The sequence below is a fragment of the Dasypus novemcinctus genome, chromosome 12 (genome assembly GCF_030445035.2).
Source record: "Dasypus novemcinctus isolate mDasNov1 chromosome 12, mDasNov1.1.hap2, whole genome shotgun sequence".
In the NCBI taxonomy this organism is placed as follows: Eukaryota; Metazoa; Chordata; class Mammalia; order Cingulata; family Dasypodidae; genus Dasypus; species Dasypus novemcinctus.
Genome location: NC_080684.1, coordinates 84,166,659 through 84,182,687, shown reverse-complemented (window position 1 = coordinate 84,182,687; position 16,029 = coordinate 84,166,659). Strand labels below are relative to the sequence as shown.

The 16,029-nt window shown below is 36.4% G+C and overlaps 1 protein-coding gene across 13 annotated transcripts in view; it reads left to right on the top strand.

The window, feature by feature from the left end:
- The window catches only part of BLTP3B (bridge-like lipid transfer protein family member 3B), a 147,262-nt gene that overhangs the window by 58,248 nt on the left and 72,985 nt on the right, over nucleotides 1-16,029 (top strand). For all 13 annotated transcript variants that reach the window (XM_058308593.1, XM_071219016.1, XM_071219017.1 and 10 more), the window contains 5 exons: nucleotides 515-606; nucleotides 10,114-10,303; nucleotides 10,875-11,015; nucleotides 12,624-12,794; nucleotides 15,337-15,517. In XM_058308593.1, coding sequence (XP_058164576.1) covers nucleotides 515-606; nucleotides 10,114-10,303; nucleotides 10,875-11,015; nucleotides 12,624-12,794; nucleotides 15,337-15,517 — 775 coding nt within the window. The remainder of the gene's footprint in view (nucleotides 1-514; nucleotides 607-10,113; nucleotides 10,304-10,874; nucleotides 11,016-12,623; nucleotides 12,795-15,336; nucleotides 15,518-16,029) is intronic.

The window sequence follows — 16,029 nt, the reverse complement described above, 5'->3', positions numbered from 1 at the left end:
ACTATTAAGAACATTAAATTTTTCTGCAAGAAAAAATAGTATTCTGAGAAAGAACTTTTGTATTATGGGAGTGTGTTTTGTCACATTTCCTACTTGTTTCATATTTTTCATAGTGATATGTCTCATATCTTGGGACCTGGGAAAAGTTTTTTAGGGGTAGTTCAATCCTGTTCAATTTTATTGATTGATTAATTATGTAGCATGTTCTGGGATTAGAAATTGCACATTCCTAAAATCTGATGATCTCAAGTGCTATATGGCTACTCGTTCTCCTATACGCCTATAGAACATGTAGCTTTTTTGCCAAGTAATAAGTGCCTGGAGAAAGGATTGAGTGCTTTGTTTTCTTTTTTGGCTTTTATCTTTTTAGACCTTTAGAAGCACTTAAAATGACTTAGCTCACTTACTGTTTACTTTGCTCCTAAAGAAATGAAAGAGGAAACAGTTTTAATATGTTTATAATATACCTAAAGTACAATTTCTAATTATTTATATTTTAATGTATTTATATTAGTCCCTGGATAAAGTAATAATGGAAATGAGTACATGTGAAGAACCAAGAGCCCCTAATGGCCCATCACCAATTGCAACTGCTTCAGGACAAACGTAAGTTATTTCCATTAATCTTTGTGCCTACCAAAGGGCATTCATTTCTATAGTCAGATCTGTTATCTGCAATAATGGACCATAAAAAAACCAAAATCTAACCTTAAAGGGTCTCTATTTCAGTCACCTCTCACTTCAAACATTTTACAGCTTTAGTTATTGTGGCAGTTTGATATTATTTATGAATTCCAAAAAAGATCCAGATTATGTTTGTAAACTGGTTTGTTCATCTGGGTGTGATAGTCCTTTGTATTAGATTCATCTGAGATGTCTGATTAAATTGTGTTAAGAACAGGACTTTCGTTCAACCACACCATTAGAGTGTGACTCAGTGTTGAGTCCCAGCCCCTTTGGTGGGCTGATAAAACAGACTCTCACACAGAAGTAGACACCAGAGAAGAAGAGCACAGAGGAAGAAAGACAGCTCATTAGACATGGCAGAGGCCCTGGGAAGAGAGATGAGCCTTATAGATTACGGCTGATCTTGTGAAGAGAACAGAGCACCTGAGCCTGGAAAGAAATGAACCCTGGGGAGAGAGATGAGACTTATGCCATTCTTCAGCTGAGATCAGAAGAAGCTGGGACCACAGAGCCTTAACAGGAAGGAGGAAGATGAAACTGCTCAGGCATCACTGCCATTTTGCTTCAACATGTGGCCAATGACTTTGGAGGAGAACGTACCTCTTATGGTACTTTGAGTTGGAGTCTTTAGAGGCTTGTGACAAAACTTCTACCCCAAATAATTACCCTTTATAAAAGCCAACAGAGTTCTGATACTTTGCAACAGTACCCTTTTTGGCTGACTAATAACAGTTATTAATATAAGTTGCAGAATTAGATTTTTAAATTCTTTTATTCACTTTTTTCCTTGCTATTAAATAGTAATGATTAACAAAAGGTAGACCAACAGGAGAAAAGGGCAGAAGAGCTTAGGCACTCTATAGATCAGGTAGTCTCTGAATAATTTCTCTGAATATGACTTTATGCATTAATAGAACTTCCATGACTCTTACAAATTAAGTTGATGGCTTAATTAATTTTGGGATATTCTAAAATTCATTAAATGTAAAATGTTCTCACTTTATACCATTGATTTACAAGTCTTCTTGGAAAGTTAGAATAGGCCTTTAAAAATAGTTCATTTTGTGCTTGTCTTCTTTTTTAGGAGGAACTAGGACCTGAACCTGGAATTACATGGGAGGCACAATGGCTTAAGTCACCTCTGCTCCCTCTCTGTCTTTTTAATAGTGGCCATAGTGATAGGGGTGAAATGGTATTTCTTTGTAGTTTTTAAAAAAAGACCAATTTATTTATTTGTTTGTTTGTTTATTCCCTGTCCCCTCCCCTTTCCCCTCCCCCTTCCCTACTGTTTTTGCTCTCTGTGTCCATTCACTGTGTGATCTTCTGTATCTGTTTTTTTTTTTTGTCTTCTTTTCTTATCTTTCTTCTTTAGGATTCACCGGGATTTGATCCTGGGACCTCTGATGTGGAGAGAGGTTCCCTGTCAATTGTACCACCTCAGTTCCAGACCTCTGATGTGCTTCAGCTTGACTCTCCCCTTTGTCTCTCTTTTGTTGCATCATCTTGCTGCATGACTCACTGGCGCAGGCACTGGCTCACTGCACAGACATTCATGTGGGCACTAGGCTTGCCATGTGGGTTCATGGCTTGCCACATGGGCACTTGCATGGGCACTTGGCTCACTGTGCAGGCACTCACGTGGGCACTCCCCTTGCTATGTGGGCACTTGGCTCACAGTGCAGGCACTAGGCTTACCATACTGCCACTGGCTCACTACACAGGCACACTTTCTCTTCTTTTTTCACCAGGAGGCCCTAGAGATTGAACCTAGGTCCTCCCATATGGTAGGTGGAAGCCCTGTCACTTGAGCCACATCCACTTCACATCTCACTGTAGTTTTTTTTTTTTTAAGATTTATTTATTTATTTATTTCTCTCCCCTTCTCTCCCCTTCTCTCCCCTTCCCCCCCCCCCCCACCCCAGTTGCTATTGTCTGTGTCTATTTGATGTGTCTTCTTTGTCCGCTTCTGTTGTTGTCAGCGGCACGGGAATCTGTGTTTCTTTTTGTTGTGCTGTCTTATGTCAGCTCTCCCTGTGGGTGGCACCATTCTTAGGCAGGCTGCACTTTCTTTTGTGCTGGGCAGCTCTCCTTACAGGGTGCACTCCTTGTGCGTGGGGCTCCCCTACGCGGAGGATACCCCTGCTTGGCAGGGCACTCCTTGTGCGCATCAGCACTGTGCATGGGCCAGCTCCACTCGGGTCAAGGAGGCCCAGGGTTTGAACTGCAGACCTCCCATGGGGTAGACGGATGCCCTAACCACTGGTCCAAGTCCACTGCCTCATTATAGTTTTGATTTACATTTCCCTAATCATTAGTGATGTTGAAATTTTTTTCTTGTGTTTATTTGCCATTTGTATTTCTTCTTTGAACAGATGTCTATTCAATTCTTTTGCCAATTATTTTATAATTAATTTTTTTAAAAGAAGCTTTAGATTACATAAATATTACCAAAAAATATTTAAGAGATTCCCATACGCCCTGCTCCCTTCCCCTCCCACACTTTCCCACATTAACAACATCCTTCATTAGTGTGGTACATTTGTTACAATTGATGAACACATATTGGAGTATTGCTACTAACCATGGTCTATAGATTAAATTATAGTTTATACTTTGTTGCTCATAATTTTGTAAGGTACGGCAAAATATATAATGGCCTGTATCTGTCGTTGCAGCATCATGCAGGACAATTCCAATGTCCTAAAAATGCCACCATATTCTTCCCTCGCCCATCCCTCAGAACTTCTAGTGGCCACTGCCTTTACATCAATGATACGAGTTCTTCCATTGCTTGATTATTAATGTCTATAGTAGTATAACAATAAGTCTAATAAGTCTACATTAGTCCATTGTTCATTCCCCATTATTGAGGATTTTGAGATGCTCATGTCCACTCTGCTTCTAATGGAGAGGGGGCTTAGATCCCATGCGGCAGATGGATGGAACTATCTTTCTTGCAGTTGCAGACACTCTCTACCCCTGGGATGGGAGTTGTCCATCATCATCTTCTAGTTGTCCTGGGTGAGTCCAGTGAACTGGAAAGTAGGTGTTGCAACTGCTGAAATTCAGGGCTCAACTGGTACATGGATGGACCAATGACTTAAGTCTCTGGGACATACATTTATCAAATATAGTGCTAATTATGGGTTCAAAAAAAGGAACAGAAGAGCCATGTGTAGAGAACATATAAATGAGTCTAACTCTGTTACATTGGGGAGCATAAATTCCAAAGTAAGGCCCAAGTAAGGAACTTGAACAGAATGCTGAATTCCTGAGCTGTCTGCCCTGCGTATAGTTTCTGGATATCTCTAGAGCGCTAAGGAACCCCACTATCTGAGACACTGTTTACTGTGGCAGTCAATGACGTCCTGCTGAGATGTGCATAATTGTAACCTCTAGAATGACCTCCCAACTCACTTTGAAATCTCTTAGCTATAAAAACTCATTTGTATTTACCATTTTCCCCTTTTGGTCAATGTCTTTATCTAGGGGTATTGCTAGTTGGCACTTGGTAATAATCCCTTGGTGCCAGGGAAGCTTATCCCTGGGAGTCATGTCCCATGCCAGGGGATAGGAAGTGCGTTTATATGCCAAGTTTGGCTTGAGGAGAGCCCACATTTGAGCAACAAGGAGGCCCTCAGGAGGTAATTCTTAGGCAGTATGTAATACTAGGCTAAGTTTCAATTTCATAAGAAAAGGTTCATGAGTACAATCATTGTCAAGGGCCTGACATAATCTGCCTTCCTTCACTAAATATTGTCCTTGCATGCAAGGGATTTTGCTGTCCTGTTAGAGAATGTAACACGCTCCCCCCCCCGCCCCGGCCCAGGATGGGAATTCAATATTCTTTCGGTTGTTATGCAAATCTCCACCCACCAAGACAATGTCCCATGCACACATGAACATATATGTCTTAGAGGTATGCCCAGGTGAACCCCTTCCCATGCATCCCCACATCACTAACAGCCCATACCAATGATCCTCCCCCACTCCTGCTGTGACCCAAAACCTTTCCAAAAATGAAGCCAACAAAATAACCAAATAAAATTAATAAAAAATGAATAGTAATTTAAAAAATAACCAATAAAGCACAAATATTTTAAAATAATTTGAAAAAAAATATTTTAGACATTGTGTCTTTCATCACTGTAAGATCTATCTTGTATATTGACAAAATAAAATTTTTCTCATTTCATTTTCAAAGGAGCTTTAGGATACAGAAATTCACATAGAGAATACTGGTGATTCCCATATACCCAAAACCCTCCCTCTTTTCCTTTCTCCCTAAATGATAACATTTTACATATGGATAGTCTATTTATTACAATTGATGTACAAATTTTGAAGCATTGCCACTAACTATAGTCAAATGGTTTATATTATGGTTTACATTTTGGAGCATACATTTTTATAGGTTTTGGAAAAATTTGAAGTAGCCTATATCCATTATTGCATGATCATGCTGAACAATTCTAATGCCCTAAAAATGCCCTATGTTCCATCTATTCTATTCTTCCCTCCCTTTCCCTTGGAACCTATGGTAACCACTGAGTTTCAATTTTTGAAGAATAACACTCATAGTTACTTACAGTAATATTGAGGGCTTGACATATTGGTTTGTTTTCTTTTATTAGGCACTGTCTGTGTTTTGAGAGATTCTTGTCCCTCTAATTGAGAACATAGTAGGACTCCCCAGAATGGGAGTTTAATATTTTCTTGTTTATTGTGTGGGTCTCCACCCACTTATATAACACACTATGACAAGATGAACACTTAGCTATCCAATAGAAGCCTGTCCCAGGTGCACCCTATCCTGTATACACCCCCACACACCCAGCACCCTACACCAGTAACCCTTCCCTGCCATATTTGCCAAAAGAACATTTCCAGTATTATAGGTTTAACCACAGACCTGCAAATCCCTAGAGTTCATTTGTTCCTTCCATCGCCCCTCCTCCCAGTCCTGTGGATAGACCAACCCAACCCCCCACTCTACTATTTCTCAAAGACCAGCACTGCCAAACCGAATCATGTCACTGCATCACTGTCATGCCCATCCGCTGCATAACTATGCCCTTCCACTTTATCATAGATTTTGCCCTTATGGGCATCAGCTCACCATGCTCTACTCCCTTTCTGTCTCCTGCAAACCTGTCTTTCACACTCTAGCTCCATGAGCTTGCTCAGTTTGCTTAATTCATATCAGTGAGTTGATGTAATATTTGTGCTTCAGTGCCAGGCTTACTTCATTCAACATAAGGTCTTTAAGATTCATCCATGTTATCCCATGCATTCCTTACAGCTGAGTAATATTCCATTGTATATATATACCACAATTTGCTTATCCATTCATCTATTGATGGACATTTGGGTTGCTTCCATCTTTTGGCAATAGTGAATAATGCTGCTATGAACATTGGTCCACAAAGGTTTAACCATCCTTGTATTAGTGCATTATATTAGAATACCTACAGTTTGATCATTGGCTTTCCACATGGGAATCTAAGAATGATCCACTCTTTTGCTAGAATTGACTGATGGTCATGCTTATCAGCTGTGCATTTTATATTTGGAGTACAGGTAACAAAGAGCTTCCAAATTAACACTTTATAATTCATGCATCATCCAGCAACTTGAGATTTTAAAGTTTATATTATGATTTCAGGATTGATAGAATGAATTGGGGCAGTTGGTCTTTAAATTACCTAAAGTCAGAAAGAATTGGAGGAAAAGTAGTGATGCATAAGGTTATTGAAAGAGGAAAAGAAGACCAGGAAATGTGATATTAATAAAGGATTATTTTAATAGGCACAGTAGAAATGAACCATTTTTCAATGTGTGCTTAGTATACTTGATAAAGTTTTTCCTATTGTATACTTTTATAGTATCAGTAAGATTTCTAATTTTGGCATTGTAATCATATGATGATAATCCCTATATTTTATGTATGGTGGTATGGTTAATCTGTTTCCCAGGCTTGTCGTATTGTAACAATCACTTTGGGTGCTTATTAAATCTATAGAGTTTCAGTTTCTTCTCAAGAAATTGTGATGCAGTAGCTTTGGAATGGAGATCAAGAATCTGTATTTTTAACAAATGTCCCAGATGATTCTTTATAGTCATGGGATTTAGGGAAACAGTGATTTCATATTTCTAGCTTAAATATAAAAAGAGACAAATTAACAGGTTGGCTGTTTAAGCAGGGCTTCTGGCCTGACAATGCCTTCACAGATTGATGTTCTATTAAAACACTGTAAATTCACAATCATTTCATGTAAAGGTGGTAAAAATCTGACAATTAACCAAACTCCAAAGACACTTACATGTATTTCTACCTTTTTAATTTATAATGGACAATGTAATGAGAAAAAATGTGGACCTCAGTCATTGATTCAGGCTTCATCCTTCTGATGATAGTGCCTCCAAAACGAACTAGTGTTTGGTTTTGTTTTTTAAAAGACCTATTTATTTATTTATTTCTCTCCCCTTCCCCACCCTACCCCAGTTGTCTGTTCTCTGTGTCTATTTGCTGCGTCTTCTTTGTCCACTTCTGTTGTCAGCGGCATGGGAATCTGTGTTTCTTTTTGTTGTATCATCTTGTTGTGTCAGCTTTCCGTGTGTGTGGCGCCATTCCTGGGCAGGCTGCACTTTCTTTTGTGCTGGGCGGCTCTCCTTACAGGGCACAGTCCTTGCGTGTGAGGCTCCCCTACGCGGGGACACCCCTGCGTGGCAGGGCACTCCTTGCACGCATCAGCACTGAGCATGGGCCAACTCCACACGGGTTAAGGAGGCCTGGGGTTTGAACCGCAGACCTCCCATGTGGTAGACGGACGCCCTAACCACCGGGCCAAATCCGCTTCCCGAATTTTTCTGAAGTTCTGGTGAGACATCTGGTCTAGAGACATGGATTTACGAATATTGAATATATTGATGATAATTTAAGTGGTCTGCCAATTGGACAAACTTCCCCCACCCCTCTTGCTGAAATATATTGATAGTCTATTCTACTCATACTGTACTCTCATCATTCTGTAATATGACCTATGCTTTCCTATCTTTATGCGTCCTTTGCTCATGCTTTTCTGTATTCTTAGATTCCCTTTACTTCTCATTTCTCCTGTGGAAATTTCATCCTTCTTTCTTAGATGTATTTCTCTCTAGCTGTAAGCAATTTCTTCTTTTCTTCACCCAGTACACCACTGGTTCCTTTTTAAAGCCTGTAATTACAGTCTGCCTTATATTACAGTTACTCTAGGGTATATTGTTTTTTTGTCCCCAAGTAATTTGCAAGCTTTGTAATGCTGCACCTAAATTTTTGTTTTTCTTATGTCCAGCATCATTCACACGGTAGATGTTCAATAAATATTTGTTGAATTGAATTATAGAAAGTGAACTTTCTCTGACCTTATTCCTAACTTTTGAGGCTATATCCCAATTGGATGCTATATCCTGCTCTATTTTGTGCTTTATAGATGCCAGTGGTCTGGATTAATGCATTTTAAGAATAGACAGTTTTGTATATTGATTTTAATAACAATTTAGAGAGTTGTTTGGATATAGTGTATGCATAGCTTCAATCCTTTAAAAGAACAAAAGCAAATTTATATGCCATTGCTTTGGTGTTGTAATTATTTATTTTTAGAACTCTTGTACTCCGGAGATACTAAGGACATTGTTCTGATTGTACTTTGGAATTTTTTTCACAGAAATAGTTATAAAAATAATATTTTGTTTACAAAAATTTTTATAAAACAGTGTTTTATAACAGTGCCATAGCAGTGTTTACTATCTCAGTTTCTTGTTTAGGTAACCAGGAGCCTAATGCACTGGCTTCGTTGGTTAATAAGAAGCTGATATTTTGACAGTGTTATAGAGCTTTGTTATAAAATGAATGTCCTGAAAAGGGGCTGAAGTGGGGGGGTAGTTCAACAAGAAAGAGACAAGAATGTTGTTGGGGTAAATGTCATCTTAAGTCACTGGTCTGTTTGCATTTGATACATTTTTAAACTAAGTAGCATTGTTAAATACCTTCATGTTTAGAACATACCTGTGTATATTTATATGAAAGTGTGGCTCTCTTCCTTGGCGCTGCCTACAGAGGTGGCCGCCATCTCCGACCCGGCATCATGGCTGCCCTCAGACCCCTAGTGAAGCCCCAGATCATCAAAAAGAGGACCAGGAAGGTTCATCAGGCACCAGTCAGACAGATATGTCAAAATTAAAAGTAACTGGTGGAAATCCAGAGGCATTGACAACAGGGTGCGGAGAAGATTCGAGGGCCTGATCTTGATGCCCAACATCGGTTATGGGAGCAACCAGAAAACGAAGCACATGCTACCCAGCGGCTTCCGAAAGTTTCTGTCCACAGTGTCAAGGAGCTGGAAGTGCTGCTGATGTGCAACAAATCCTACTGTGCTGAGATTGCTCACAATGTTTCTTCCAAGAACCGCAAAGCCATCATGGAAAGAGCAGCCCAGCTGGCCATTAGAAGTCACCAATCCCAATGCCGGAGCAACCAGAAAACGAAGCACATGCTACCCAGCAGCTTCCGAAAGTTTCTGTCCACACTGTCAAGGAGCTGAAAGTGCTGCTGATGTGCAACAAATCCTACTGTGCTGAGATTGCTCACAATGTTTCTTCCAAGAACCGCAAAGCCATCATAGAAAGAGCAGCCCAGCTGGCCATTAGAAGTCACCAATCCCAATGCCCGGCTACACAGCGAAGAAAATGAATAGGCAGCTTATTTTCAAGTTTTATTTGTGTGAAATAAAACCATAAAAAGTAAAAAAAAAAAAAGTGTGAAATAAATTTTTATGAGTGAAAAAAAGTTTAGAAGTTTCCAATTTTTAAAAAAGATTTATTTTATTTCTCTCCCCCCATCATTGTTTGTGCTTGATGTCTGCTCTCTGTGTCTGTTTATTGTGTGCTCTCTATGTCTGCTCATCTTCTTTTTAAGAGACACTAGGAACGGAACTTTAGACCTCCCAATTGCTTGAGCCACCTCCGCTTCCTGTTTGTTGTGTCTCTCGTGTTTCCTTGTTGTGTCTCCTGTGGCATCTTTTTTAAAATTTCACTGAAACATTTTGTTGCATCATCTCACCATGCTGGCCTGTTGTGTCAACCCGCTATCTTGCTCATCTTCTTTAGGAGGTACTGGGAACTGAACCTGGGACTGACATGTGTTAGTCAACTGCTTAAGCCACATCTGTTTCCCTCCAATATTTCTGTCTTGTGTCATTTTGAGAACATATTTATGATTTACATGTAACTATGCTATATTATTTTAACAGATTTTTTAGCAAAGGTATAATATACTATTATGACGGATATGTGTAGTTGAGAATATTAACAGGTAACTTTTTCTTTTTAGTGATTTTTATTTTTGGCTTCAATGCATTATATTTTTGTTATGCTTTGTTTTTCCAGTGAATATGGCTTTGCTGAAAAAGTAGTGGAGGGAATTACTGTTTCTGTAAATTCTATTGTCATTCGAATTGGAGCAAAAGCCTTCAATGCCTCCTTTGAACTTTCCCAGCTACGGATATATAGTGTGAATGCAAACTGGGAACATGGAGATTTAAGATCTACTCGTATTCAAGATCCACAGAGAGGAGAGGTAAAGATTTTTTTCTTTTCTTTCTTTTTTAAAATATTTAGTCAGTGATAAATAGAAGAGAATCTTTAAAATAATCACTTTTTATGGTTGCCGCATTTACTCCGCTTGCCTTTTAACTTTCTTTGTTTTATTTGTAATCATTTCATTATAAAATGTGTATATATTAATGTTTTTACTGTAATAAATCTTTCAGTTTGTAGAATTAGTGAGCGCTGTTTTATATTCCCAGCTACTCAAAATTGAATTTTAAATTTAAAAAACTGGGAACTGTTATTTAAATTTTTTGCGGTCACAATTCAAATACTCCTTGTACTTCATGTTAATTAAATTACATAGAATTTTTTCTGTGTAAAGTATTAAACTGCTTTCCAGATGAGAATATAATTATGAAGCTATTTTATTGAATTAGATGGAAGTATACAGTTAAAAAATAAAAGAATGGTGACTATATCTATAATGTCCTACAAGAATTTGTTTGGAAGATACATTTTACGTTTTTTCTTGTTTTTATTACATTTTCCTCATTCTATTCTGCATGAATATATGAAGCTAATTTCTTTGCTTTCCTTAGGTTTTGACATTTAAAGAAATAAATTGGCAGATGATTCGAATAGAGGCAGATGCTACCCAAAGTTCACATCTTGAAATTATGTGTGCTCCTGTTCGATTAATTACCAACCAATCAAAAATCAGAGTCACACTTAAAAGAAGAGTAAGTCAAAAGGATTACATTTTGGATTCATGTTCAATTATTGGAATTGCCAAGAACTTTTTTTTCCTTAAAATTACTAAACTTTATATCAACTTCAAAATATAAAATAACTGACAAAAGGCAGCTTAACAAATTCTGAAAGCAATACTTTAAAAAATCCTGTCTAGGCACCTTTATCTTATTTAATCCTAAAAACAAACTCAGTTTTTCAGAAAGATGAATAAATGAGCACAGAATGGTTAAATGACATGACCAAAATCTCCTTGTTAATGAAGAAAATGAAAAAAAAAATAGTGTGGTCATATACACATCTAAACCTAAATTCCATATTTGCTTTTTTGTGGGTTTTTTTTTTACCTTTAGCATTGATATGGTAATTTCTTTGCCTTTGCTACAAAAATATTGCAATATTACTCTTTATTATAGTCCTTCAGTTATATTAGTTGTATTTTTCCCATTTATCACCATATTCTTTCATGCTGTTAGTAGAGGAACATTCTTGTATTTGTGTTACTAACTACAATCTTCACTTACTACCAAAATCACTGTTATACGGTCCCTAGTTATCCTCTAGCTGTCTTCCAATTAAAGTCAACCTCCCTAGATTACCTCTTTCAGGCACAATCATGTTTATAAATCAGCTTTTTTGGCGATACTTACTATAATATATTACTATCAACTTTATCCATTTCCACATATTTAACAATCAACTTTATCAGATCTACCTACATTCACCATCAGCTCCCCCTTCTCTATGCGTATTTTGTCTCCTACTAACCTATACTCTATAGCTTAACTCCATAAGTTACTCATTGTATTTAGTTCACATCAGTGAGACCATACACTATGGCTCAATTAAAGTCTACACAATATGTTTTTGTAGACACAAATAACTGTATTAAATTAAATTGAAAAATTTTTTTCAGAGTACGGCACTTTGTATAGATTATCTGAAATGTAAAATCTGAAATGTAATTATCTGAAATGGTTAAAATAGTATTTGTTTCTAATTAATTATAATGCCCCTTTTCTCTACTAAAATTTTTAAACTAATATGGCTAAATAAATAATTTATTAGCTCTAAATGCAAAATTAAGTTATTTATTATAAGTAAAGAATTTAGAACACATGGTACCTATTTATATAAGTACTTTATAACTTATACCAGTTAAGTACAAGGAATTTGTAAGTCTTGTTTACCACTGTATATCCAGTACCAGGAGATAATCCCTTCATATTATAGGAATTTAATAAATTTTTTTTGAGGTACTGGGGGCCAAGGATTGAACCTGGGACCTTGTATGTGGGAAGTTGGTGCTCAACCACTAAGCCACATTTCCTTCCCTGAGTTGGCTTTTTTGTTTGTTTTGCTTGTTGTTTGTTTTTGTTTTTTCAGGAGGCACTGGGAACTGAACCTGGGACCTCCCATATGGGAGGTGAGTGCTCAACTGCTTGAGCCACATCTACTCCCGTGAACTCAATAAATATTTGTTTAAGGAAGAAAGGATCCATATAATTCTATTAAAAAATTTTTTATCATATTTTTTAATGCAAGTGCATTATAAGTTTTATTTCTTGGTTAATTTTATTAATTATTTTCCCTAACAGTTAAAGGACTGCAATGTCATAGCAACAAAGCTAGTTCTAATGTTGGATGACTTATTATGGGTTTTAACTGATTCTCAGTTGAAGGCCATGGTACAATATGCAAAATCTCTTAGTGAAGCAATAGAAAAATCAACAGATCAAAGGAAGAGTATGGCTCCTGAACCTACACAGGTATGCTATTAAGTTATCAGAAAAAAATTTAAAAAAACTTCTTTTACATGCAAAAGTTAAAAATCAGAATGGTTAATTGGTGTTTTCTTTATATGAAATAGATTATAAGGCTTTGAGTTCAAGAATCTTCTTTATCTAGATATTTTACTGTATAATGTTATATATGTATTATGTATATGAAAATATATATTATTTATCCCCACCCCTTGCGGCTTGCTTGCTATCTGCTGTCTTTGTCCATTCGCTGTGTATTACTCTGTGTCTGCTTGTCTCCCTTTGTTGCGTCATCTTGCTATGGCAGCTGTCCGTAGGCGCAGGCCGTCAGCTATCAGCAGGTGCCGGCTGTCAGCTCTCCGTGAGCGTGGGGCAGCCTGCCTTCACAAAGAGGCCCTGGGACCTGAACCCAGGACCTCTCATATGGAAGACGGGAACCCAATCAATTGAGCCACAGCCGCTTCCCTGGATATGTTTTTATAAAATGGATTATTCATTAGGAAACTAAAAGTAGATAATAGATTAGGAAATTGGAAACCATGAAAAATTCCATAATCCTACCTCCATAACAAAAGCAGTGTTAGCATTTTGAGGTATTTCCTTATAGGTTTTTTGCTAGTTGTTAGTAAGTGGGTACTTAAAATTTTCTTCCATTTTGTTAGTGTTTGTAATTATTACTTTTTGTTGCTCCATAATATGTCATACTATAGTTCTGATTTTTTGAGGTACTGAGAGGATAGAATAAGAGAGTGGAGTAGTTGATAGTATTCCTTTGTTTGACTTAACAACTTTACAGCCATCTTCTGTTATATGTATTTGCTTGGCTTTATCCCTTCCTTCCCTAGAAGTGAAAGAAGACTATGCTTAAAATTAAGAAATGTAAGAATTGTTCAGGAATCAGAAGAGTTTATAGCAGCCCTTTTCCCCCCACCCAGAAATATCATCCAAAACCTGAACCTACCACAGTATTAAAAAAAAAGGTTCATGGAGATTGTTTTGTTTTAAAATTTATATCAGTATTTTTCTTGATGAACACAGAAAGCATGATTAAAGAAGTAGTATTTCTTAAAACATTACCATCAAAGACATAAATACTGGTCTGTTAAGGCTTTGAAAATAGATGGGATAGGCATGAGGAAAAAATGAAAAAAATCAGTTTATTTTACAGTTAATTAATAGTTTTGCTTGTGCCCCTAGAATTTATAGTTTCATAGTTATATATCAGCTTTTCTTTTCTTTAATTACTCTGGTCCCAATCGTTTTCATTGAGAGTTTCTCATTTAGTAAATATACTTTAGAATTCTTTTATTATGATCATAGATCGTAATGGTATAATCTGGGTAAAAATATGCACAGACTAAAATAATAAGACCTAGTTTTACTAATAGTTCATTGTTCTAGATTAGAAAATGGTCAATTTTTTTACATGCAAAAAAAAATTTTTTTAAGAGTTTTTTTTTTATACTCCCACTTATGGTCTGCACTTGCTGCCTACTCTCTGTGTCTCTTCATTGTGTGCTCTCTGTCTGCTAATCTTTTTAGGAGGCCCTGGGAATCAAACCCAGGTCCTCCCATGTGGGAGGGAAGCACCCAATCTCTTAAGCCATCTCTGTTCCCTGCTTGTTGTGTCTCTCATTGTTTCCTCATTGTGTCACCTTGTTGCATCGTCTCATTGTGTCATATTGTTGCATCAACTTGCCACTTGCCCCATCAGCTTGTTGTCTTGCTCATCTTCTTTAGAAGGCACTGGAAATTGAACCTGGGATCTCCTGTGTGGTAGGTGGGTGCCCTACTGCTTGAGCCATATCTTCTTCCCCTACATGCAAAATTTGTTCTTCATTTTGATAAATATTGCCAAAGTCCCATATATAATTCTGTGATTCAATACCACATCATTTCACAAAATACTTATATTTTGAGATTCATTTTAGATTAGAGGCTCATATATATTTTTATATTTCAATAGTATTCTCTTTAGGGAGAAAAATATTTGAACCCACAACCCATTATAAATCCCTTCTGCTTTCTGACCTCTTCAGATATTTCACTTCAAAGGACATACCACATCTCTTATGAGAGGCACTAAAGCACTTAATGGTACTAATAGCTAAGGCTTCTACAGAGAAATTATTTATTTCTGTAGAATATTGGTGCATACAGCTCATGTATCAAGGGCTCACATTTGTTTTTTTTCCTTTTCTTAATGTATAGAACTAATAATATTCAAATAAGATGCTTTAATAGTTAATAAATATATATTTTAAAACAAAGAAAGCTGTAAATATGAAAATACAACTATTAAAATATTTACACAAAAACATTGGGTTCATATTCAAATTGTATATAGTACTCCAGTTTTTAAATTTTAGTTTTTATTCCTCAATAAATCGTCAGACATTTTAGGGGAACAGATTTACTGATACAAAAGAAAATGTATTGTGCTTATTTTTCTTGACTTTATTACTGAAAATGTTTAGGTTTACTTGCGTATGAAATTTCAAATATTTAATAACTTTCAGTTTGGTAAGACAGTTTTGAATCTTTTTAGAGTTCTATGATAGCATCATCTACCCAGCCAGTGAAGACACCACAGACTTCAAATGCTCCTGATCTAAATGATGCAATTGTGAAACAATTCAGTGACTTTGATGTTAAAGAAACCTCTCATCATTTAGTGATTTCTCATCTAGATCTACACATATGTGATGACATTCATGCTAAAGAAAAAGGTAATGAATATGCATACTTAAAACTATTTTGGTTTTCATAGACTTGACTACAAAACTGGATTATCATATATGATATGTATTGTGTACCATAAAATAATTTGTCATAATTTTATCATTCATATACAAAATATAGATAAAAGGTAATAATTTGTAAATTGGTATGAAATTTTATTTCACTTTAGTAGTTAGAACTTCAACTTAGTTAATTGTTAGCTATTGGTATTACTGGTAAAATTATGTTAAAAATATCAAAGACTCAGTAGATGACACACCTGGTAGATGATGAAATATTAGACATGCCTTTGAAAAACTTTCTCATAATTTGTTTCTTTTTTTAATTTGTTTTTTATTTTATCTGTTTTTGTGGTTTTGTTTTATTCTTTTTAATATTTTTTCTTTTTCCTTCTTTTCTGTTAATTTTGAATTTGTCCTAAGTTAAAGTTTATCCCATATTCAGTTCATAATTATTTGTGTTATGGGTTATCAGCATTGTGGTTTATCTGCATGTTTCC